This window comes from Oncorhynchus nerka, linkage group LG9b (genome assembly GCF_034236695.1).
Source record: "Oncorhynchus nerka isolate Pitt River linkage group LG9b, Oner_Uvic_2.0, whole genome shotgun sequence".
NCBI lineage: Eukaryota > Metazoa > Chordata > Actinopteri > Salmoniformes > Salmonidae > Oncorhynchus > Oncorhynchus nerka.
Window position 1 is genome coordinate 31,918,246 of NC_088424.1, and position 23,904 is coordinate 31,942,149.

A 23,904-nucleotide genomic window follows, 5' to 3' on the forward strand; every position below is an offset into this window, starting at 1 on the left:
TTCCAAATCGTGTCCAATCAGTTGAATTTACCACAGCTGGACTTCAATCAAGTTGTAGAAACAACTTGAAGGATGTTTCCATTGATCAAGGATGATCAATGGAAACAGGATGTACCTGGGCTCAATTGCGAGTCTCATAGCAAAGGGTCTGAATACTTAAGTAAATAAGGTATTTGTTTTTAATACATTTACAAAAATGTCTAAAAACCTGTTTTCACTTTGCCATTATGCGGTATTGTGTGTAGATGGATGAGCAAAAAAATAATTGTATCAATTTTAGAATAAGGCAGTAAAGTAACAAAATGTGAAAAAAGGGAAGGGAAAGGGGGATACCGAGTCAGTTGTACAACTGAATGCCTTCAACTGAAATGTGTCGTCCGCATTTAACCCTTCTGAATCAGAGAGGTACGGGGGCTGCCTTAATCAACACCCACGTATAATTGTTGTGCGTTCTCAATGGACATTGTTAATTCGAGTGCGTTGGTAAATTCGCTCTGGCTATCTACGCACTCTCGTCTGAGTGTGCCAGAGTGCAGAATAACTGTTGAATTTACGAACACTCAACACCCTTTGAATATGGCCGGTATCAGTAAACGTCGGCAAAAAGCGCTATTAAATTGTTGCCAGCAGCACAGTTAGTCATCAAAGCTCTGGATAACATGAAAACACTCTAACCAGCTATATTAGCGGCGAGTGAGGTGTTCTCTCATTTGTGTCTGGAAGTAGCTAGCAAGCTAGCAAACGTTAGCCAGTTAGCTTGGATGCTTTACTGCCCTTGTCAAAACGATTGGATCAACCCTACTCCTCGGTCAAAGCGTCCAGTGTGCGCTCTGAAATTACTAACGGACAATCTTACAACGCTCTGAATTTACGAACACCCAGAGCACACTCTGGCACTCCAGATTGAATTTACGAACACACCTGAAGTCGTAATATGTCTAGCTAGCAATGTTTTATGCTAACAAAGAGGTTACATAGCAACAGCATCAACTTCCGTTAGACAGGCTAAGCCCTAGTACGCTCAACTGAAAGGATACAGTTCGATTACAGTATACTAAAATGAACTAATATTTTATAGTATATACTCATTAAGTATGTGGTATACAGTATGTTAGTATGGGTATTCGAACACAGCTCATGATTGTAGGTTGGAATGGTTTGCTCAAACTGTATGACCTATCAAAGTTACGGTAATGAAAATAGACTTTCCATTGGTTCAGTAAAGCCTGTGGAGCACGGCGCCCAGAGTCTCCCACTAGATCCGCTTTCTCTGTGTTGAGGCCAGAAACACACACCATCTTCTCTGAGCCAAAGCTGATATGGAAGACATTTCCATGGATCTATGACACACAGAAAAAAATAGTTCCTTCATGGCTAATTGCTGTTTACTGTATCACGACCAGGTGAAATGTGGTACCTTCAGTATGGATTTATAGATTCTTTATAATGTAGTTGATAAAGTACAAGTAACTGCCAAAATAAAATAAACACTTGATTAGATGAAGGATACAAAGTACTGTATATTGAAAGCAGGTGCTTCCACACAGGTGTGGTTCCTGAGTTAATTAAGCAATTGACATCCCATCATGCTTAGGGCCAACAACAACACCGGGGGTGTCCTCAGATGGGGCCACAGTGTCTCCTGACCCCTCCTGTCTCAGCCTCCAGTATTTATGCTGCAGTAGTTTATGTGTCGGGGGGCTAGGGTCAGTTTGTTATATCTGGAGTACTTCTCATGTCCTGTGTGAATTTAAGTGTGCTCTCTCTAATTCTCTTTCTTTCTCTCTCTCGGAGGACCTGAGCCCTAGGACCATGCCTCAGTACTACATGACATGATGACTCCTTGCTGTCCCCAGTCCACCTGGCTGTGCTGCTGCTCCAGTTTCAACTGTTCTGCCTTATTATTATTGGACCATGCTGGTCATTTATGAACATTTGAACATCTTGGCCATGTTCTGTTATAATCTCCACCCGGCACAGCCAGAAGAGGACTGGCCACCCCACATAGCCTGGTTCCTCTCTAGGTTTCTTCCTAGGTTTTGGCCTTTCGAGGGAGTTTTTCCTAGCCACCGTGCTTCTACACCTACATTGCTTGCTGTTTGGGGTTTTAGGCTGGGTTTCTGTACAGCACTTTGAGATATCAGCTGATGTACGAAGGGCTATATAAATACATTTGATTTGAACAACATGGTGCGCAAAGAAAATCATTACAGAGACATTTGTTTTCCTTCCATTAATGAGAAAACTCACTGTTTGATCATTTGGCCAGCATGAGCACAAGTCGGTTTATCAAGTTGTGTTGAGTTTGTTTGCCAGCCCGGTTGACAAACCAGTGGATAGATCACTCAGAAGTTGAGACGTGGAACGAGCGTGCTGTTTCTGTGTGTCCCATACTGAGGCAGAATCACTGTACTGCTAAATGCTGGACCGGTTCCAGTTCACGTCGATACAGTGTGATCCATGTGCGCTGTTGACCAGAGAACTGATCTCTCTGCCTGCCTGCTCCCCGTCTACCCTGGTCTGTCTCTCCCATTCATGTACAGGTGCCCTCCTCTCTCTCTCTCTGTCTCTCTCTCTCTTTCCCCACCCGGCGCTTTGCTCACATATATCGCTGACTTTTTATTGATCAGTGGCTGGACTATTTGATTTATGACTTTTAGGGCAATAAACAAACATGCTACCCTTGGCTTTTACAATGTTGCCGATCATTTTAGAGCCTGTTGCACTGTGAAAGAGGAAATATCTGATTGTTTCTCCTTCGAGTATTGAGAGAAACTCCACGCTTACTCCGGAAATGCAGGTGAGAACTATGCACATTTCTCCCAAACAATATGGAAGAAATCGAACTCTTGCTCTTACATGTCAGGGCTGTTTCTCTTGGTACTTAACCTTGTCTCTGGACTTCACACATCTCCTGAAATATGTGGCGTTAAAGACTCTGGTGACTCTGGATTCTCGTTCAAGTGCCGTCTGTCAATCCAAATGTTGTAACCCTCGATCGAGACTTTATTATCTTGCTGCTTCTATTGTCTGGAAATGTGCAGTCTAACCCAGGTCCTGACATTCTTACCCCTGCCGAATTAAGTATTCAGAGTGGCCTGAAGTTTTTTCAAATTTATGGAAAGAAATCCCCTGGCCCTGATGAATTAGACCCCCTTAACATGTATATTTAACCTCACGCTTGATGTTAAGGAAATGGAAATATGCTTTTGTACTGCCTCTCCTGAAAGATGGAGATCCTTCGCTACTTGACAACTATCGACCCATATCAAAATTGTCTGTACTGTCAAAGGTACTTAGTTAGTAGGCAGCTGAAGGCCTACTTCCAAGAAAACAACATCTTAAATGGAATGCAATCAGGTTTTAGGTCTGGCCACAGCACTGTTTCAAGAACATTGAAAGTTTTAAATGACATCCACTGTGCTCTTGATAAGAAGTTACATTGTGTGTCTGTCTTTATTGATTTGTCGAAGGCTTTTGACACCGTCAACCATGCTGTGTTAGTGCAAAGGTTAAAATGTTGTGGAATTACTGGTCATGCTCTAGATTGGTTTATAAATGACCTATCAAATTGTACACAATGTGTAATAGCGGATGGTTGTAAATCTGAGTCCATAGAGGTGTGCTCAGGTGTTCCGCAAGGTTACATTTTGGGCCCACTGTTGTTCATTTTGTATATCAACAACATTGGGTATCTTATTGAAACAGTGGATGTTCATTTTTATGCAGATGATACTGTTTGTTATTCAAGTGGTAGTAGTTTTTATCTTTAGCTTTAGAAAATGCCCAAAGAGCATTTAACATCATACAACAGAATCTGTATGATTTTAAAGCTGGTTCTAAATTCAGGTAAAACAAATGCCAGGCATGTTACTAATCATGTCATTGCTACATTGGCTGGACATACTATAGAGCGAGTTAAAGTGTACAAATATTTGGGTGTGTGGGTTGATGATATGCTGAGCTTCACTGTGCATGTAGAGAACTTGATAAGGAAGCTCAAGCTGAAAATAGGTTTTTATTACCGGCATAAGGCTTGTTTTTCTTTTGAGGCCAGGAAGGAGCTGGTACAATGGACATTACTGGCAGTTTTAGATTTGAGTGATGTTATATATATATATATATATGCAGGCCTCAACCACTACCCTGAGAGCACTTGATTCAGTGTATCATGCAGCCCCAGGTTCATTACAAATCAAAAGTGTCTAACGCATCATTATGATCTCTACAGCGCTGTTGGCTGGTCGTCATTGACCTTGCGTAGGCTTAAACACTGGTATACACTGATTTTTAAGGCCATATTGGGTAAAAATGCCATTTTATCTCTGTTCTTTTTTAGTCAGGTGGTAAATAAATATAAATTACGGTCCCACTCTTATTTGCTTCTAACAGTACCAAAAATTAGAACAGATCATGGTAGAAATAGTTTTAGTAACTTAGCTCCGTGGTCCTGGAATTCTCTCCTGAACATTTTCAAATTTGATGATCTAGTTTCGTTGGTGGAGTTTAAACACTTGATCAATGTATATATCATAGAAGAGTGCAACTGTTTTTAGGCCAGCTGTTTTTAGTCAAGACTTTCGTGTTTTTAACGTTAAATGTTTTGTTGTACTGTATGTGTGTTTATAGTTTTGTTTAATGTTGTGTTGGTGTATGTAAGTTGTTTTGTCTGAAACATTGTCCCCCCTGCTGCTATCTTGGAAAAGAGATTGTATCTCAATGAGAAAAACCAGTATAATTATTTTTTTTAAGTATAAAAAAAGCACAGTTGCCCATTATTTTGTCCCTCGTGACTAGAAGAAGATATCTCAGGGACTTTGAAAGAGGGGTCTGAAAGGAGCATAGTGGTTTTAAAGTGTGTGTGTGTCTCAGTCACCAGATCTCAACCCCATTGAACACTTATGGGAGATTCTGGAGCGGTGCCTGAGACAGCGTTTTCCACCACCCTCAACAACAAATGATGGAATTTCTCGTGGAAGAATAGTGACGCATCCCTCCAATAGAGTTCCAGACACTTGTAGAATCTATGCCAAGGCACATTGGAGCTGTTCTGGAGGCTTGTGGTGGCCCAACACCCTATTAAGACACTTCATGTTGGTTCTATCAGTAAGGTATTCTGAGTTTCGATGCCAGCTTCCCCGCATAGGGCGACCTGCCATCAAAGCATCTGGCTCTCAGGATAATCCCCCAGAGATGAGGCCCTTCCCCAAACTATTTGAATAAATGTTTATACTTGCCTTTTGTCTATGTTGTTCATTCAGTTAGCCTGTCCTCGATTGAAATACTTTCCTCACCTAGTCATTGTGCTCACAGTATCTCTCATTAGATTTTTTTAACTAATAAAAAGCTCTTGAAAGGGTAAACACCTTCTCACCTTGTATAGATACATGTGAGGGAGTTTAGCATCCATATCAAATAAATTGCCCACAAGAGGCATAGATCGTGGTCCTGGAGGAAAGTTGGCGGGCTTCCTGTTCTTTAGGTAGTCAGAGACCAGAAAGAAGATGCAGAGGAACACCAGTATACCCGTAATGCCCAGTCCCTCCAACACAGACTGGAGTAACATGGTGAGGGCGGCTTAAAAACAGAAGGAAGATCAAGGTTAAAGTCAAATCCTTGGGGAAAAAATGTAAACCGCGAGGTTATGCTTTTTAAAAAGAATAAACCGTCCCTCGAGTGAGCCTCTTTCCCACTTACAGATTCCTCAATGACTGCTGGGGTCGGTGGATTCAAAACTCCACTATCAAACTGATTGGAGGGAGAGAAACCGATAAAGAGCCATACAAAAGAATCACATGGGATTGTTCAGTGATGGCCAAAGTCCAGAGCACCTGTATTTGTGGAGCCCCATTCTGGTGCCGTCTGAATAGCTGAAGTGATCACATAAGATGAACTAGCATGAAATGTAAATAAAACATACATTTGTTCTGTTGTACAGAATTGTGACTTTAATCAAACAATGCTATAAGACTAGATCTTTTCAAAATGCTAGAAGGGTTACGTTCAAAGTACAAATTATTTAAACCAGGGGCGCAGCTTTGGTTTTAGAAGTGGGGGGGACATAACTTTTTAAAATTTTCTACCCAGTCAGATAAACACTCCAAAAAGTCTATCCGACCGCTCGGAGGCATCCGCATGGTCCTAAAACACACCGTTGCCTCGTTTTGTATCACATTCCAATGATAAAACTGGGGGGACAAAAATGTAATTTCAGAATATGGGCACATTGAAGCTGTTCCCAGTGAAATGTGCGCTCCTGAATTAAACTATTAAAGGCCCAGTGCAGTCAATAATGTGATTTCCATGTGTTTATATACACTGCTCAAAAAAATAAAGGGAACACTAAAATAACACATCCTAGATCTGAATGAATGAAATATTCTTATTAAATACTTTTTTCTTTACATAGTTGAATGTGCTGACAACAAAATCACACAAAAATGATCAATGGAAATCAAATGTATCAACCCATGGAGGTCTGGATTTGGAGTCACACTCAAAATTAAAGTGGAAAACCACACTACAGGTTGATCCAACTTTGATGTAATGTCCTTAAAACAAGTCAAAATGAGGCTCAGTAGTGTGTGTGGCCTCCACGTGCCTGAATGACCTCCCTACAATGCCTGGGCATGCTCCTGATGAGGTGATGGATGGTCTCCTGAGGGATCTCCTCCCAGACCTGGACTAAAGCATCCGCCAACTCCTGGACAGTCTGTGGTGCAACGTGGCGTTGGTGGATGGAGCGAGACACGATGTCCCAGATGTGCTCAATTGGAGTCAGGTCTGGGGAATGGGCGGGCCTGTCCATAGCATCAATGCCTTCCTCTTGCAGGAACTGCTGACACACTCCAGCCACATGAGGTCTAGCATTGTCTTGCATTAGGAGGAACCCAGGGCCAACCGCACCAGCATATGGTCTCACAAGGGGTCTGAGGATCTATTATCGGTACCTGATGGCAGTCAGGCTACCTCTGGCAAGCACAGGGAGGGCTGTGCGGCCCCCCAAAGAAATGCCACCCCACACCATGACTGACCCACCGCCAAACCGGTCATGCTGGAGGATGTTGCAGGCAGCAGAACGTTCTCCACTGCGTCTCCAGACTGTCACATCTGTCACGTGCTCAGTGTGAACCTGCTTTCATCTGTGAAGAGCACAGGGCGCCAGTGGCGAATTTACCAATCTTGGTGTTCTCTGGCAAATGCCAAACGTCCTGCACGGTGTTGGGCTGTAAGCACAACCCCCACCCGTGGACGTCGGGCCCTCATACCACCCTCACGGAGTCTGTTTCTGACCGTTTGAGCAGACACATGCACATTTGTGGTCTGCTGGAGGTCATTTTGCAGGGCTCTGGCAGTGCTCCTCCTGCTCCTCCTTGCACAAATGCGTAGGTAGCAGTTCTGCTGCTGGGTTGTTTCCCTCCTACGGCCTCCTCCACGTCTCCTGATGTACTGGCCTGTCTCCTGGTAGCGCCTCCATGCTCTGGACACTACGCTGACAGACACAGCAAACCTTCTTGCCACAGCTCGCATTGATGTGCCATCCTGGATGAGCTGCACTACCTGAGCCACTTGTGTGGGTTGCAGACTCCGTCTCATGCTACCACTAGAGTGAAAGCACCGCCAGCATTCAAAAGTGACCAAAACATCAGCCAGGAAGCATAGGAACTGAGAAGTAAGTGGTCTGTGGTTATCACCTGCAGAACCACTCCTTTATTGGGGGTGTCTTGCTAATTGCCTATAATTTCCACCTGTTGTCTATTCCATTTGCACAACAGCATGTGAAATTTATTGTCAATCAGTGTTGCTTCCTAAGTGGACAGTTTGATTTCACAGAAGTGTGATTGACTTGGAGTTACATTGTGTTGTTTAAGTGTTCCCTTTATTTTTTTGAGCAGTGTATATATAGGTTGGGATGATATTGTGAAAATTCTGATAATGCTCTTTTAGTGTGAGAGCTGTTTGAAAAGACCACCTGAAATTTCAACCTGTTTTGGTGGGAGAGAGTTTTGGCTTTCCATGGTGACATCACCATTCAGTAAATTAGTTAATAGACTAATAAGAAAGAGTTCCAAACCTCTCCCAATAACAGCTAAATTCTTGCTTGCGAAATTGCTATTTGCTAAGAAGCTATTTTTGTTTATTTTTGACCATTTTAATTGAAAACAATCACAGTAAGGTACTTAATTGTTACCCAGAATTGATTTGATATTGAGATAAAAATGGCTGCATTGGACCTTTACGAAAGGGGGGACACTGTAAATATCATACTGTGTCTGCATTATGTTAAGCATGCAGACAGTGCTCAGTAATTCAGTGTATCATACAATCTGCCGTTGTGCCCTTGACCTGAATCTTCTCCAGTGGCGCTGCACCATGGCTGACACTGTGCTTCCAACCCCTCGAGGGGTGTGTTTGACTTGGGAGGGGGTAGGGTTAAAAGCAAAAAGATAGATTTCCATATGGACTGTAGGAAAATGGACAATAAAATGTATTCCTCTTTTCCAAAACGGAACTATAATGGTGGTGAACCATCACCATGTGGAGGCACAGATAGTGAAGGGTTTAGGGGACTGGATGGCCACTCCCTGGGGCTCCAGGCTTGGTGGTTCCTCTCCAGGGGATGTAGAGATGGTGAACCTCTGGAGGAGGGAGGTGAAAAAGAGGAAGAGCTCCATGCAGGCCAGCGACTGCCCCAGACAAGCCCTCTTTCCTAGGCGCAGAGAGAGGGAGAGAAATGGGTATACGCAGGGTACAGGGACAGAGTTATTATTACTGTTACTGTGTCACATAACACAGGCTTTGTAGGCAGACTGTTTTTTTCCATTTTGTGAAAGCTAGAATAGAGTTAGTTGAGCTACATTGTATGTGGGTGGAATTTAGGGCAAGAGCGGATGAAATTGAATCTAGGGACCGACCTGCAGAAAATGGGAAAAAAGCCTCCCTTTTCCGGAAGTGACCATGCACATCTAGGAAATGTTGTGGGTTGAAGTGGTCTGCTGTCTCCCATTCTGTCTGGTCACGTAACACTGAGGAGAGGTTGACTATCACTTTAGTGCCCTATGGAGGGGATGATGAGAAAGCATGCTTGAAATAACCTTTTAAAACCATAGAACTTCTGTAACAATACAGAGGCGGATGCAAGATGCAAGCAACGATGGTTTAATGAATACAGGTTACAGCAGCAACAGGACAGACAGACTGTACTCAGACGGAATCCGACCCAGGGACTAGGGCGCATCCTCCTATGTGAGCGTGCTGAGAAACCCAGGGGAGAGTGTCCGGATGGGTAGGAAGGAGCACAGCAGATAATCCACACAAGGGCGGCGAGAGATGAGAACGGACACACGACACAACCTCAGGGAAGTAACAACGATCTGACAACAAGAAACACTGGTTACAGAACATATAAAGGGAAGATAAGTGATTCCAGCTGGCGCAGACATTCAGGCCGAGATTGGGAACCACGCCCACACAAACACGGGAGAGAGAGAGAGAGAAAAGGAAAAGGAGGCAGTGGATTCATGAACCGTGACAATACCCCCCCCTAGGAACGCCTCTTGGCATTCCCAGGCGAATTTACCTGTCGATTGAAATCATCGATAAGGGAGTGATCCAGAATGTCCCTAGCAGGTACCCAACTTCTCTCCTCCGGGCCGTAACCCTCCCAGTCCACCAGGTACTGGAATCCGCGTCCCCTCCTTCTAGAGTCCAAAATACGATTGACAGAAAAGGTGGGTTCCCCATCAACAAGTCGTGGCGGCGGGGGAACCGGGACCGGTGGGTTAATGCGTGCCTGAAACACAGGTTTTATTTTAGACACATGAAAGGTAGGATGAATTCTCCTATACGCCGGAGGAAGCTGGAGCCGGACCGCCACCGGACTAATGATCCTGGTGACTTTGGGCCGATAAACGGGCCGATAAATTTGGGGGCAAGCTTGTTCGAAACGGATCGGAGTGGAATGTTCTTAGTAGAAAGCCACACTCTTTGGCCAACGACGTATACCGGAGGCTTCGACCGGTGGCGATCGACCTTAGTCTTGGTGCGCACCCCCACTCGGAGAAGAGTCTCACGGGCTCTGCTCCATGCGTGACGGCACCTCTGGATGAAAGCGTGAGCGGAGGGAACAGACACCTCGGACTCCGTACTGGGAAAGATAGGTGGCTGGTAACCTAAACTACACTCAAACGGAGAGAGACCCGTGGCTGCCACTGGCAACGAATTGTGAGCGTACTCAACCATAGAGAGTTGTTGACTCCAGGAAGAGGGATTCTTAGAAACCAAACATCGCAACACTCTCTCCAAATCTTGGTTGGCCCTCTCCGCTTGACCGTTGCTCTGGGGATGAAACCCTGAAGACAGGCTGACACTCGCTCCCAGTAACCTACAAAACTCTTGCCAAAACTTGGACACAAATTGGGGCCCCCTGTCAGAAACTACGTCCATCGGCAGACCATGTAAGCGAAAGACGTGATCCACGACAGTTACCGCTGTCTCCTTGGCAGATGGTAATTTAGGCAAGGGAATAAAATGAGCCGCCTTCGAGAACCGGTCCACCACGGTCAAAACAACCGTCTTGCCCTGGGAGGGCGGGAGGGCGGTAACAAAATCTAGCGCGATGTGGGACCAGGGTCTCGAAGGGACCGACAGCGGTTGGAGTAACCCATCTGGGGGTCGATTAGAAGTCTTCCCAGTGGCACAAACCGAGCAAGCCAAGACAAAACTGTGAATGTCACGAGCCATCAGTGGCCACCAAAAGCGTTGCTTAACCAAAAGCTAGTGCGACTGACTCCTGGATGACACGCTACGTTGGAGCAATGCCCCCACCGAATAACATCGGACCGACACCCCTCCGGCACAAACAACCGATTAGGCGGGCAACCGGGCGGAGGCGTTACCCCTTCTAAGGCCGTTTTGACCCTCGATTCAACCTCCCATGTGAGTGTGGAGACCACTAGGGTCCCGGGTAGGATGCACTCGGGAGTGGATGGGCGTTCGGAATGGTCAAAAATGCGAGAAAGGGAATCGGGTTTGACATTCTTGGAACCCGGGCGATACGAGAGAGAGAAGTCAAAACGTCCGAAAAAGAGTGCCCACCGCGCCTGCCTGGAGTTGAGTCGCTTGGCGGTTCTGATATATTCCAAATTTTTGTGATCGGTCCAAACTATAAAAGGTACCCCGAACCCTCTAACCAATGGCGCCACTCCTCCAGTGCTAACTTCACTGCCAACAACTCTCTGTTGCCAATGTCGTAGTTGCGTTCCGCAGGTGATAACCGATGGGAAAGGAACGCGCAAGGGTGCATCTTGTCGTCAGAAGAGGAACGTTGGGAAAGTACCGCACCTACCCCCACCTCTGAAGCGTCCACCTCCACCACGAACTGACGCGAGGGATCGGGAGCTATGAGGATGGGAGCCGAAACAAAGCGGCTCTTGAGTTTGACGAATGCAGCCTCGGCTGTATCGGACCACCTGAACGTCACTCTGGGGGAGGTTAAGGCGGTAAGAGGAGCGACTATCTGGCTAAAGTTGCGAACGAAACGCCGGTAGAAATTGGCGAATCCCAGAAACCTCTGTAGGGCCTTACGGGAATCTGGGCTTGGCCAATCCACCACAGCCTTAACCTTGTCAGGATCCATGCGAATACCTTCAGTCGAGACGATGTAACCTAGGAATGGAACGGATTGTGCATGAAAAATGCATTTCTCCGCCTTGACAAAAAGTCCATTCTCCAACAACCTCTGAAGCACTCGTCTGACGTGCTGAACGTGTTCCTGGAGAGAAGAAGAAAAAATCAGTATGTCATCCAGGTAAACATATATGAACTGATCAATCATATCTCTCAGCACGTCATTTACGAGTGCCTGGAAAACCGCTGGGGAGTTGGATAGCCCAAAAGGCATGACCAAATATTCGAAGTGCCCTCTGGGGGTGTTAAACGCGGTCTTCCATTCGTCCCCCCCCCTTATGCGAACCAAATGATATGCATTACGTAAATCCAACTTAGTGAACACGGATGCTCCCTGTAACCTTTCAAAGGCTGAGGACATCAACGGTAAGGGATAGGTATTTTTCACTGTGATGTTATTCAACCCACGGTAATCAATGCAAGGACGCAGAGACCCGTCCTTCTTCTCCACAAAGAAGAACCCCGCCCCGCTGGAGAAGAGGAAGGACGAATGAATCCAGATGCCAGAGAACCAGAGATGTATCTCTCCATAGCCTCCCTCTCAGGAACAGAGAGTGAATATAACTTGCCTTTAGGCGGAGACTCACCTGGCAATAATTCTATTGCACAGTCATAGGGACGATGCGGAGGAAGAGAAGCAGCACGGGACTTACTGAACACCTCCTTCAGGTCGAGGTATTCAACGGGCACGTTAGACAAATCCACCGCCTCCTCTAGAAACACAGAATCAGACACAGACGAACAAGCAGACACTAAACAGGACTCAAGACATTTGTTACTCCACATGGATATAGAATTATGACCCCAGTCAACTCTGGGGTTGTGTTGGGTGAGCCAAGGGTGGCCGAGAACTAATGGTGCAAGGGGTGAGTCCATGAGTAGAAATGATAGTGTCTCAGTGTGATTGCCAGAAGTGATGAGTGTGATAGGTTCAGTGGTGTGAGAAATGTTGGGTAGTTCTTGACCATTGAGAGCGTTGACGGATATCTTGTGCGTGAGTGAGGTGATAGGAATCTGGAGTTTGTGAGCGAGCTTGAAGTCCATGAAATTACCCTCTGCTCCCGAGTCCAGTAAGGCTTGGGTGTCGTGCGTGTGGTTGGCCCATCTTAGTCTTACCGGGAGGAGAGTAGATGATGAGGTCTTCTCTGTGGTGACACCACCCGATAGTAGCCTCATTCTTACTACCGGGCCTAATCTTTTACCGGGCAGGAGTGGATAAAGTGGCCCGCTCTACCACAGTAGAGACAGAGTCCTTGGGATCTCCGCCTCTCCCTCTCTTCCCGGGAGAGGCGAGCTCTCCCAGCTGCATGGGTTCGTGAGCGGAGGTTGAACTGGCCGTGTTCCCGCCGCTGGCATGCCAGCCCTCCGTGTCGTTATACGGTCTGTTAGGGCATGCTCGGCGGCCAACACGACTCAGACGAGCGTCGACCCTCAAGGCTAGTTCCACTAGTCCATTTAAACTCCTGGGAAGGTCCAGAACATAAATCTCCTTCTGGATCCGGTCCTCCAGCCCATGCAGGAACATGTCCCACTGCGCCTCCTCGTTCCACTGACACTCTGCGGCCAGAGTGCGGAATTGGATGGAGTATTCCGATACTGAACGGTCTCCTTGGCGAAGGTCAGCGAGTAGTCTGGCCGCCTCCCTACCCGCCACGGCCCGATCGAAGACCCTTCTCATCTCCTCGGAGAGTGTCTGGAAAGAGGTGCAGCATGGGTCCTGGTTCGCCCACACCGCCGTTCCCCAAAGAGCCGCTTTGCCTGATAGCAGTGTGAGTACGAATGCTACCTTAGACTGTTCACGGTTGAAGGTCCGTGGCTGCAACGGGAAATGCATGGAACATCTCGTAAGAAAAGCTCTGCAATAGTCAGGATCACCTGAATAACCCTCTGGTGTCGGTAGCCGTGGCTCTAGCTGGGAATCCGGCTCTGGCGGGGCGGGTTGAACTGCCGGTGTAGGTGGCGCAGCGAGACCCCTCAGATGTTGTAATTGTTGGGTCAGCTGGGATACCTGCGTCGCAATGGCTTGTACTTCCCGACCTGTGCTGAAGATGTTCTCCTCTTGTTGATCCATTCTCGTGATACTACGGGAAATGAATTCGGTCAGACTCGTTGAACTCGCTGCATCCATGGTCTGGTCAGATCGTTCTGTAACAATACAGAGGCGGATGCAAGATGCAAGCAACGATGGTTTAATGAATACAGGTTACAGCAGCAACAGGACAGACAGACTGTACTCAGACGGAATCCGACCCAGGGACTAGGGCGCATCCTCCTATGTGAGCGTGCTGAGAAACCCAGGGGAGAGTGTCCGGATGGGTAGGAAGGAGCACAGCAGATAATCCACACAAGGGCGGCGAGAGATGAGAACGGACACACGACACAACCTCAGGGAAGTAACAACGATCTGACAACAAGAAACACTGGTTACAGAACATATAAAGGGAAGATAAGTGATTCCAGCTGGCGCAGACAATCAGGCCGAGATTGGGAACCACGCCCACACAAACACGGGAGAGAGAGAGAGAGAAAAGGAAAAGGAGGCAGTGGATTCATGAACCGTGACAACTTCAAACAAAAATGTAAACATCACTTCCATGGGATGGTATTTTCCATAATGTAACTGAACATTCACCAGAGCTCTCGCATTAAAACAGCACTAAAGAAAGTGTGGAAGTTCAGGACAAATGAGCATATCTTCTAACTTCCCCCCAGAGAAATGAATTGCGGTGAAACTGTACAGTCTGTCTCACCTTGGGTATGAAATATCCCCCCATGGTAGCATCTTTGCTTGACATCCTGATATTGAGAGGCAGTATGTTGGCCATTCTCTGTGTCTCGTGGATCACAGCGTCTGTGTAGGGCATGCTCACCCTATCAGCAAGGCAGGGCTGGCGAGACTGGCCAATCACACTTTTGATCTCCTCCTGGACATTCTCTGGGAAGATGAAGAGGGATTCAAATGGCTTTAGAACTCAGTTATGACTCAACTTAGTTTTGTTGATGTGCTGTTTGGTCAGAAAATGGTTGTTTGTTGGTTGGCTGTAGCTGCTTAGTTATTCAGAAGCTGTTTGTAGGTTGGTTGGTGTATAGCATAGATTTAAGAATTGGATATACTGTATACAGTGAACTCTAAAAGTATTGGGACAGAGATAATTATTTATTTATTTCGGCTCTGTATTGGATTTGATACAATGAGGTTATAGCTCAGACTGTCAGCTTTAATTTCAGGGTATTTTTTATCCATATCGGGTGAACACTTTTTGCACATAGTCCCCCCAGGTTAGGGGACCAAAAGTATTAGGAGAAATTCACTTGTGTATTAAAGTAGTAAGAAGTAAAGTATTTAGTCTCAAATTCATAGCACGCAATGACTACATCAAGATTGTGACTCTACAAATTTGTTGGATGCATTTGCTGTTTGTTTTGGATGTGTTTCAGATTATTTTGTGCCCAATAGAAATTAATGGTAAATAATGTATTATGTCATTTTGGAGTCACTTTTATTGTAAATAAGAATAGAATGTTTCTAAACACGTCTACATTAATGTTGATTTGACCATGATTACAGATAATCCTCAATGAATCTTGAATAATGATGAGTGAGAAAGTTACAGACCCACAAATACCATAACCCCCCCCCCTCCCCCCCACACACACACACACACACACATGCTAGCCTCCCTTGTTATTGCAATGGTGAGAGGTTAGCATGTCTTGGGGGTATGATATTTGTGAGTCTAACTTTCTCATCATTATTAGAAATAGAAATTAATTGACCAATCATTTCTACTGGGCAAAAAAATTATCTGAAACACAACCAAAACAAACAGCAAATGGATCAAACACATTTGTAGAGTCACAAGCTTGATGTAGTTATTGCGTGCTATGAATATGGGACCAAATACTTTACTTTTTACTATTTTAATACACATAAGTGAATTTCTCCCAATACTTTTGGTCCTCTAAAATGGGGGGACTATGTATGAAGAGTGTTGTAATTTCTAAACCGTTAACCCGATATAGATGAAAATACTATAAAATGAAAGCTGACAGTCTGCACTTTAACCTCATAGCAATTGTATCGTTTCAAATCCAAAGTGCTGGAGTTCAGAGCCAAAACAACAACAAAAAAATGTAATTATCTCAACTTTTGGAGCTCACTGTATGACTCTAGTCTATAGAGCACTATACCTACCCTGAACATCAGGGTACTTCACCATGTAGAGCAGAGCCCAACGTAAAGTGTTGGTCATGGTCTCTGTTCCAGCCTCAAACAAGTCCAGACTGCAGTACACCAAGTTCTCTGAGTGGAACCCAGCCTCGATGTCCCTCTTCCTCTGAAGGAGGTATTATCAAATACAAGGACAGGATGAAACATTACTAGCAACTGTCTCAGATGTTGTACCTAAAAGGTCTATGGCAGTAGTCAAAAGCTTTTATGACTGTTGAAACTGTTAAAGATGGCAAGTCAATATTTAAGTTAATTTCATGACTGAACATGTTGCACAGGCAATAAAAGTGACAATATACTGTACATACACAGACAAACAAACTGATATACAATATACTGTACATACACAGACAAACAAACTGATATACAATATACTGTACATACACAGACAAACAAACTGATATACAATATACTGTACATACACAGACAAACAAACTGATATACAATATACTGTACATACACAGACAAACAAACTGATATACAATATACTGTACATACACAGACAAACAAACTGATATACAATATACTGTACATACACAGACAAACTGATATACAATATACTGTACATACACAGACAAACAAACTGATATACAATATACTGTACATACACAGACAAACAAACTGATATACAATATACTGTACATACACAGACAAACAAACTGATATACAATATACTGTACATACACAGACAAACAAACTGATATACAAGCATCACCTTGTCTATTTCTCCGATGTAGGAGTCAATGTAGTCCCGGTGATCAAAGGGATCCCAGTCCTTCTTATGTTTCTCTATTTCTTTTCTCAGGAATGACACAATCTTTGCATAGTTGGAAAGAATTGTCACATGGGGACCAGAACGCAGCCCAGGCAAACGCTTGAACAGCCATGGAAATACATCATACAGCTAAGAGAAAAAGGGGACATAATTATATATCCTGAAGTTGTGCTTCAAAGAAAATGTGAGATGTATACTAGGGGCTAATGAGAAGGTATGGTGTATGGTGAACACAACTAATACGTGTATCGCTTTACTGAGCTGCATATAGCAGAGGAGGCTGGTGGGAGAAACAATAGGAGGACTGGCTCATTGTAATGTTTGGAATGGAATCAATGGAACGGAGTCAAACAAGTTGTTTCCATGTGTTTGATGTGTTTGGTACCATTCCATTTATTCCATTCCATGCATTACAATGAGCCCATCCTCCTCCTATAGCATTGTTGCGTCATCTCATCAGCACAGGGGAACCCACCTGAACCAGAGGGTTGCCTATCAATAGCATGGACTCCTGGCTCAGTCGCAGACGGTTCTGGAAGTCTGTAGCGTTGTAGTCAAATCGCTTTCCAAACACCAAGAATCCAATGATGTTTGCAGCAGCACTGTTAATTATGAATTGGGGGTTGAAGGGCCCTCCTGTTGGGTTACATTTAAGTACTGTTCTTAAGTAGACACAATGTTACCTTTGTATTACATAGAACTTGAAATGCACAATGTACAGTTACTAGAATAAGGAAAATGCACTGAAGACTCTTAATTTGTATTCTAAAGTCAAAACCAGAAATCTTATTTGAATGTTTTTCACTGTAAATTGTGATTGGTTTGTTTACAGCAGCTCACCCATTTCCTGTTGGAAGGCCTGACACAGGAAGTTACACTCCTGCTGCACATGAAGCTCCAGGGTTCTCTTCCCCTCACCAACGTGTTTTAGGTGGGCCACCGAGAACTGCCGCTGCCTCCTCCATCTGTATCCATTACTTACAGAGATTCCTTTTGAAATAGAGTTTCATGGTTACTTGAAAATAATTTTAATTAAACAGTAACAATGGTGAGTGAAATTATATTACGAAAATGTAAATAGCAGATTTTACCACAGTCTTTGAAAACATCACTAAAGAGAGGAGATGCAGGTCGGTCTAAAAAGTGATCTCCCTGAGTCATCAAAACATCCTTCACCATCTTGTACCCAGACACAAACACCACCTTCTCCGCACCCCACCGAAGGCTGAAAATATTGCCGAACTGTTCAGCAACCTAAAAACAATCGTAGACAAACTTAAAGAAAGATCTTTGTAACAAGCAACAAAACATTATTTGCATAAATTGATCGGCCTTGAATTATTTGATGCTGTATGTAGAGTACCAGTCAAAAATTTGGACACAAAAATCTCAAATTAGACCAAAGGACAGATTTCCACCGGTCTAATGTCCATTGCTCGTGTTTCTTGGCCCAAGCAAGTCTCTTGTTTTTATTGGGGTCCTTTAGTAGTGGTTTCTTTGCAGCAATTTGACCATGAAGGCCTGATTCCTGCAGTCTCCTCTGAACAGTTGATGTTGAGATGTGTCTGTTATTTAAACTCTGTGAAGCATTTATTTGGGCTGCAATTTCTGAGGCTGGTAACTGTAATGAACTTATCCTCTGCAGCAGAGGTAACTCTGGGTCTTCCATTCCCGTGGCGGTCCTCATGAGAGCCAGTTTCATCATATCGCTTGATGGTTTTTGCGACTGCACTTAAAGAAACTTTCAATGTTCTGGAAATGACTGATTGACTGACCTTCATGTCTTAAAGTAATGATAGACTGTCGTTTCTCTTTGCTTATTTGAGCTGTTCTTGTCATAATATGGACTTGGTCTTCTACCAAATAGGGCTTTTTTCTGTACACCACCCCTACCTTGTCACAACACAACTGATTGGCTCAAACGCATTAAGAAGAAAATAAATTCCATAAATTAACTTTTAACAAGGCACACCTGTTAACTGAAATGCATTCCAGGTGACTACCTCATGAAGCTGGTTGAGAGAATGCCAAGAGTGTGCAAAGCTGTCATCAAAGCAAAGGATGGCTACTTTGAAGAATCTCAAATACAGTTGAAGTCAGAAGTTTACTGTCAGAAGGTGTGTGTAGCTGGTGCATGAAGTCAGGCGCAAGAAAGCAAAATGAGTGAGCAACGTACTTTACTTAAAAAATAAAGGCACAAGGTAAAGAAATACACTTGACCAGTAACCAACTGTAAATATTACGCACGGGTGAACACAGCACCCGTCAAAAAAACAGCCATCATAACCAAACATAGAAATAATCACGCACAACAAACATGGGGGAAACAGAGGGTTGAATACATGAACATGTAATGGGATAATGAAAACAAGGTGTGTAGAAAATAAAGACAAAACACATGGAAAATGAAAGCTGGATCAGCGATGGCTAGGAGACCGCCGAACGACGCCCGTACAAGGAGAGGGACCGACCTCGGCGGAAGTTGTGACATTTACATACACTTAGGTTGGAGTCATTAAAACTTGTTTTTCAACCACTACACAAATTTCTTGTTAACAAACTATAGTTTTGGCAAGTTGGTTAGGACATCTACTTTGTGCATGACACAAGTCATTTTTCCAACAATTGTTTACAGACAGATTATTTGACTTATAATTCACTGTATCACAATTCCAGTGGGTCAGAAGTTTACATACACTAAGTTGACTGTGCCTTTAAACAGCTTGGGAAATTCCAGAAAATTATGTCATGGCTTTAGAAGCTTCTGATAGGCTAATTGACATCATTTGAGTCAATTGGAGGCGTACCTGTGGATGTATTTCAAGGCCTACCTTCAAACACAATGCCTCTTTGCTTGATATCATGGGAAAATCTAAAGAAATCAGCCAAGACATCAGAAAGGCAATTGTAGACCTCCACAAGTCTAGTTCATCTTTGGGAGCAATTTCCAAATGCCTGAAGGCACCACTTTCATCTGTACAAACAATAGTACGCAAGCATAAACACCATGGGACCACGAAGCCGTCATACCGCTCAGGAAGGAGACGCGTTCTGTCTCCTAGAGATAAATGTACTTTGGTGCGAAAACTGCAAATCAATCCAAGAACAACAGCAAAGGACCTTGTGAAGATGCTGGAGGAAACCGATACAAAAGTATCTATATCCACAGTAAAACGAGTCCTATATCGACATTACCTGAAAGGCCGCTCAGCAAGGAAGAAGCCACTGCTCCAAAACCTCCATAAAAATTCAGACTACTGTTTGCAACTGCACATGTGGACAAAGATCATACTTTTTGGAGAAATGTCCTCTGGTCTGATGAAACAAAAATAGAACTGTTTGGCCATAATGACCATTGTTATGTTTAGAGGAAAAAGGGGGACGCTTGCAAGCCGAAGAGCACCATCCTAACCGTGAAGCACAGGGGTGGCAGCAACATGTTGTGCGTGTGCTTTGCTGCAGGAGGGACTGGTGCACTTCACAAAATAGATGGCATCATGAGGTGGAAAATTATGTGGATATATTGAAACAACATCTCAAGACATCAGTCAGGAAGTTAAAGCTTGGTTGCAAATGGGTCTTCCAAACGGACAATGACCCCAAGCATACTTCCAAAGTTGTGGCAAAATGGCTTAAGGACAACAAAGTCACGGTATTGGAGTGGCCATCACAAAGCCCTGACTTCAATCCTATAGAAAATTTGTGGGCAGAACTGAAAAAGCGTGTGAGAGCAAGGAGGCCTACAAACCTGACTCAGTTACACCAGCTCTGTCAGGAGGAATGGGCCAAAATTCACCCAACTTATTGTGGGAAGCTTGTGGAAGGCTACCCGAAATGTTAAACAATTTAAAGGCAATGTTACCAAATACTAATTGAGTGTATGTAAACTTCTGACCCACTAGGAATGTGATGAAAGAAATAAAAGCTGAAATAAATCATTCTCTCTACTATTATTCTGACATTTCACATTCTTAAAATAAAGTGGTGATCCTAACTGACCTAAGACAGGGATTTCATTTGGCAGACCACTTGTAACAACACCTGCAGAGGATCGGTACATTCATACATCCGGGTGATGGTCAGATTCACGTTTATAGTTGAAGGAATGAGCGTTACACCGAGGTCTGTACTCTGTAGCGGGATTGATTTGGAGGTGGAGGGTCCGTCATGGTCTGGGGCGGTGTGTCACAGCATCATCGGACTGAGCTTGTTGTCATTGCAGGCAATCTCAATGCTGTGTGTTACAGGGAAGACATCCTCCTCCCTCATGTGGTACCATTCCAGCAGGCTCATCCTGACATGAACCTCCAGCATGACAATGCCACCTGCCATACTGCTCGTTCTGTGCGTGATTTCCTGCAAGACAGGAATGTCAGTGTTCTGCCATAGCCGGCGAAGAGCCCGGATCTCAAACCCATTGAGCACGTCTGGGACCTGTTGGATCGGAGGATGAGGGCTAGGGCCATTCCACCCAGAAATGTTCAGAAACTTGCAGGTGCCGTGGTGGAAGAGTGGGGTAACATCTCACAGCAAACACTGGCAAATCTGGTGCAGTCCATGGGGAGGAGATTCACTGCAGTACCTAATGAAGCAGGTGGCCACACCAGATGCTGACTGTTACTTTTGATTTTGTCCCCCCCTTTGTTCAGGGACACATTATTCCATTTCTGTTAGGCACATGTCTGTGGAACTTGTTCAGTTTATGTCTCAGTTGTTGAATCTTGTTATGTTTATACAAATATTTACACATGTTAAGTTTGCTGAAAATAAACACAGTTGACAGTGAGAGGACATTTCTTTTTTTGCTGAGTTTATTTGGCTAAGGTGTTTGTAAACTTCTGACTTCAACTGTATAAAATGTATTTTGATTTGTTTAACACTTTTTTGGTTACTACATGATTACATGTGTTATTTCATAGTGTTGATGTCTTCACTATTAGGTCCTATGATTGAGTGTAGTCTGGCCCAGGAGTGTGAAGGTGAATGGAAAGGCGCTGGAGCAACGAACCGCCCTTGCTGTCCCTGCATGGCCTGTTCCCCTCTCTCCACTGGGATTCTCTGCCTCTAACCCTATTACAGGGGCTGAGTCACTGGCTTACTGGTGCTCTTCCATGCCGTCCCTAGGAGGGGTGTGTCACTTGAGTGGGTTGAGTCACTGACGTGATCTTCTTGTCCGAGTTGGCAACCCCCTTGGGTTGTGCTGTGGGGGAGATTTTCGTGGGCTATACTTGGCCTTGTCTCAGGATGGTAAATTGATGGTTGAAGATATCCCTCTAGTGATGTGGGGGCTGTGCTTTGGCAAAGTGGCTGGGGTTATATCCTGCCTATTTGGCCCTGTCTGGGGGTATAGTCGGCCGGGCCACAGAGTCTCCTGAATACTGAGCCTCCAGTATTTATGCTGCAGTAGTTTATGTCTCGGGGGGCTAGGGTCAGTCTGTTATACCTGGATTATTTATCCTGTCTTATCCAGTGCCCTGTGGGAATTTAAGTACGCTCTCTAATTCTCTCTCTCTCTCTTTCTCTCTTTCTTTCTCTCTCTCGGAGGACCTGAGCTCTAGGACCATGCCTCATGACTACCTGGCCTGATGACTCCTTGCTGTCCCCAGTCCACTTAGCCGTGCTGCTGCTCCAGTTTCAACTGTTCTGCCTGCGGCTATGGAACCCTGACCTGTTCACCGGACGTGCTCCCTGTCCCAGACCTGTTGTTTTCAACTCTCTAGAGACAGCAGGAGCGGTAGAGATACTCTGAATGATCGGCTATGAAAAGCCAACTGACATTTACTCCTGAGGTGCTGACCTGTTGCACCCTCTACAACCACTGTGACTATTATTATTTGACCCTGCTGGTCACCTATGAACATTTGAACATCTTGGCCATGTTCTGTTATAATCTCCACCTGGCACAGCCAGAAGAGGACTGGACTATTCTACAATGTAGAAAATAGTAAAAAGAAAGAAACACCCTGGAATGAGTAGATGTGTCCAAACTTTTGACTGGTACTGTACATGTCATTACTCTATAGCCTAAGGTATAAGTCTTTGTAATATAGTAGCTAAGTGTTACCTTGTCCATGTCCTGGTAGCCAAACCCAATGAAGATATTTCCCAGGAAAGGTAGAGGCCATGGTCCAGGAGGGAACTCAGGTGGGTTTCTGTGCTTCAGAAAGTCCACCAGCAGTAGGAACAGAAAGATCACAAGCAGGCAGATCTTCATGTCCAGACAATCCAGAGATAGTAGCATGGTAGGAGGCAGCTACAGCAGGACTGTGACAGACACTAGGAGGCTGTTGGACACTGGCAGCATGCTCCTTCCAAAGTTCACCTCCCGTTTAAATTCTCTCAAGACAGAGTTTTTTTTTTGCTATTCATATCAAATCCGAAATTAAGTTACAGATTTATGATATTTGATGTCTCTCTCTCTCTCTCTCTCTCTCTCTCTCTCTCTCCGTAATTAAATATTTGCTTGTGCTACTCCCCTCCCCCTCTTTATTTTTTCTCTATTTCTCCCTCTATTTTATTTATTCTGTCTCTGTCCTTTTCCTCAGATGGTTTGTTGCCAACTATTCAGGAGTTCAAACCCTTATGTAAGAGCTGCAGAACAAACAGCCAGCAACACTGAAACAGGGAATAGCCAGCAACACTGAAACAGGAATGGCAGAAAAAGGAGGGAAAGTAAGGGGGAAAAGAGGAAGTGGGAAAAGTTCAATTAGCAAAGATTATTTTTGATTTCTTTCAATGGGTGCACTACAGAAAAACATACAATAGTATACATTCTGTACTTGTCTGGTTCCTCTATACGTTGGAAGACTTTCAAGTTTTGGGCCCATGGAGTTTTATGGCCAATTTCACAAAGTTCTGTTGAAGAGGCACCTACCTATGCATATTCAAATCCTACCACTTGGTGGCACTCTATCTCTAGAATGATGGCAACTACCTCTGTTGAATTTAGAGCTCTGAACCAGGAGGTCAAATCAAACTTTATTTGTCACATGCCGAATACAATAAGTGTGGACTTTACAGTGAAATGCTTACTTACAAGCCCTTAACTCAACAGCGCAGTTCAAGAAGAGTTAAGAACATATTTAGGTGGCAGTATTAGAGGGGAAAACTCATCAGGAATATGTGTGTGCGTGCATGTGTACAAACAAGTGTGTGCACTAGGTGAGGGAGAGAGAGAGAGAGAATCTGTGCCTTAGTTATATTTCAGCAT

The 23,904-nt window shown here is 44.4% G+C and overlaps 1 protein-coding gene across 2 annotated transcripts; it reads right to left on the reverse strand.

The window, feature by feature from the left end:
• Positions 1-5,921: 5,921 nt before the first annotated feature.
• On the reverse strand, positions 5,922-23,120 carry LOC115114620 (cytochrome P450 2J2-like). 2 transcript variants are annotated; one of them, XM_029643021.2, is made up of 9 exons: positions 22,759-23,120; positions 17,786-17,948; positions 17,535-17,684; positions 17,170-17,330; positions 16,635-16,823; positions 15,884-16,025; positions 14,559-14,623; positions 8,916-9,057; positions 5,922-8,710 (listed from the first exon to the last, which is right to left on the reverse strand). In XM_029643021.2, exons 1-9 carry the CDS (start codon positions 22,933-22,935, stop codon positions 8,532-8,534), a joined length of 1,368 nt encoding a protein of 455 aa, XP_029498881.2. In that variant the 5' UTR covers positions 22,936-23,120; the 3' UTR covers positions 5,922-8,531. The 2 variants fall into 2 exon arrangements, with proteins under 2 accessions (XP_029498881.2, XP_029498880.2); XM_029643020.2 differs by having other exon boundaries at positions 14,439-14,623.
• Positions 23,121-23,904: the final 784 nt, after the last annotated feature.

Coding starts and splice junctions, on each gene's coding strand:
- LOC115114620 (XM_029643020.2), bottom strand. CDS start 22,935: ATGCTACTATCTCTGGATTGTCTGGACATGAAGATCTGCCTGCTTGTG. Junction 16,026..16,634: donor ACATCGGAGAAATAGACAAG/GTGATGCTTGTA, acceptor TACCTCCTTCAG/AGGAAGAGGGACATCGAGGC. Junction 14,624..15,883: donor GAAGTACCCTGATGTTCAGG/GTAGGTATAGTG, acceptor TCATCTTCCCAG/AGAATGTCCAGGAGGAGATC.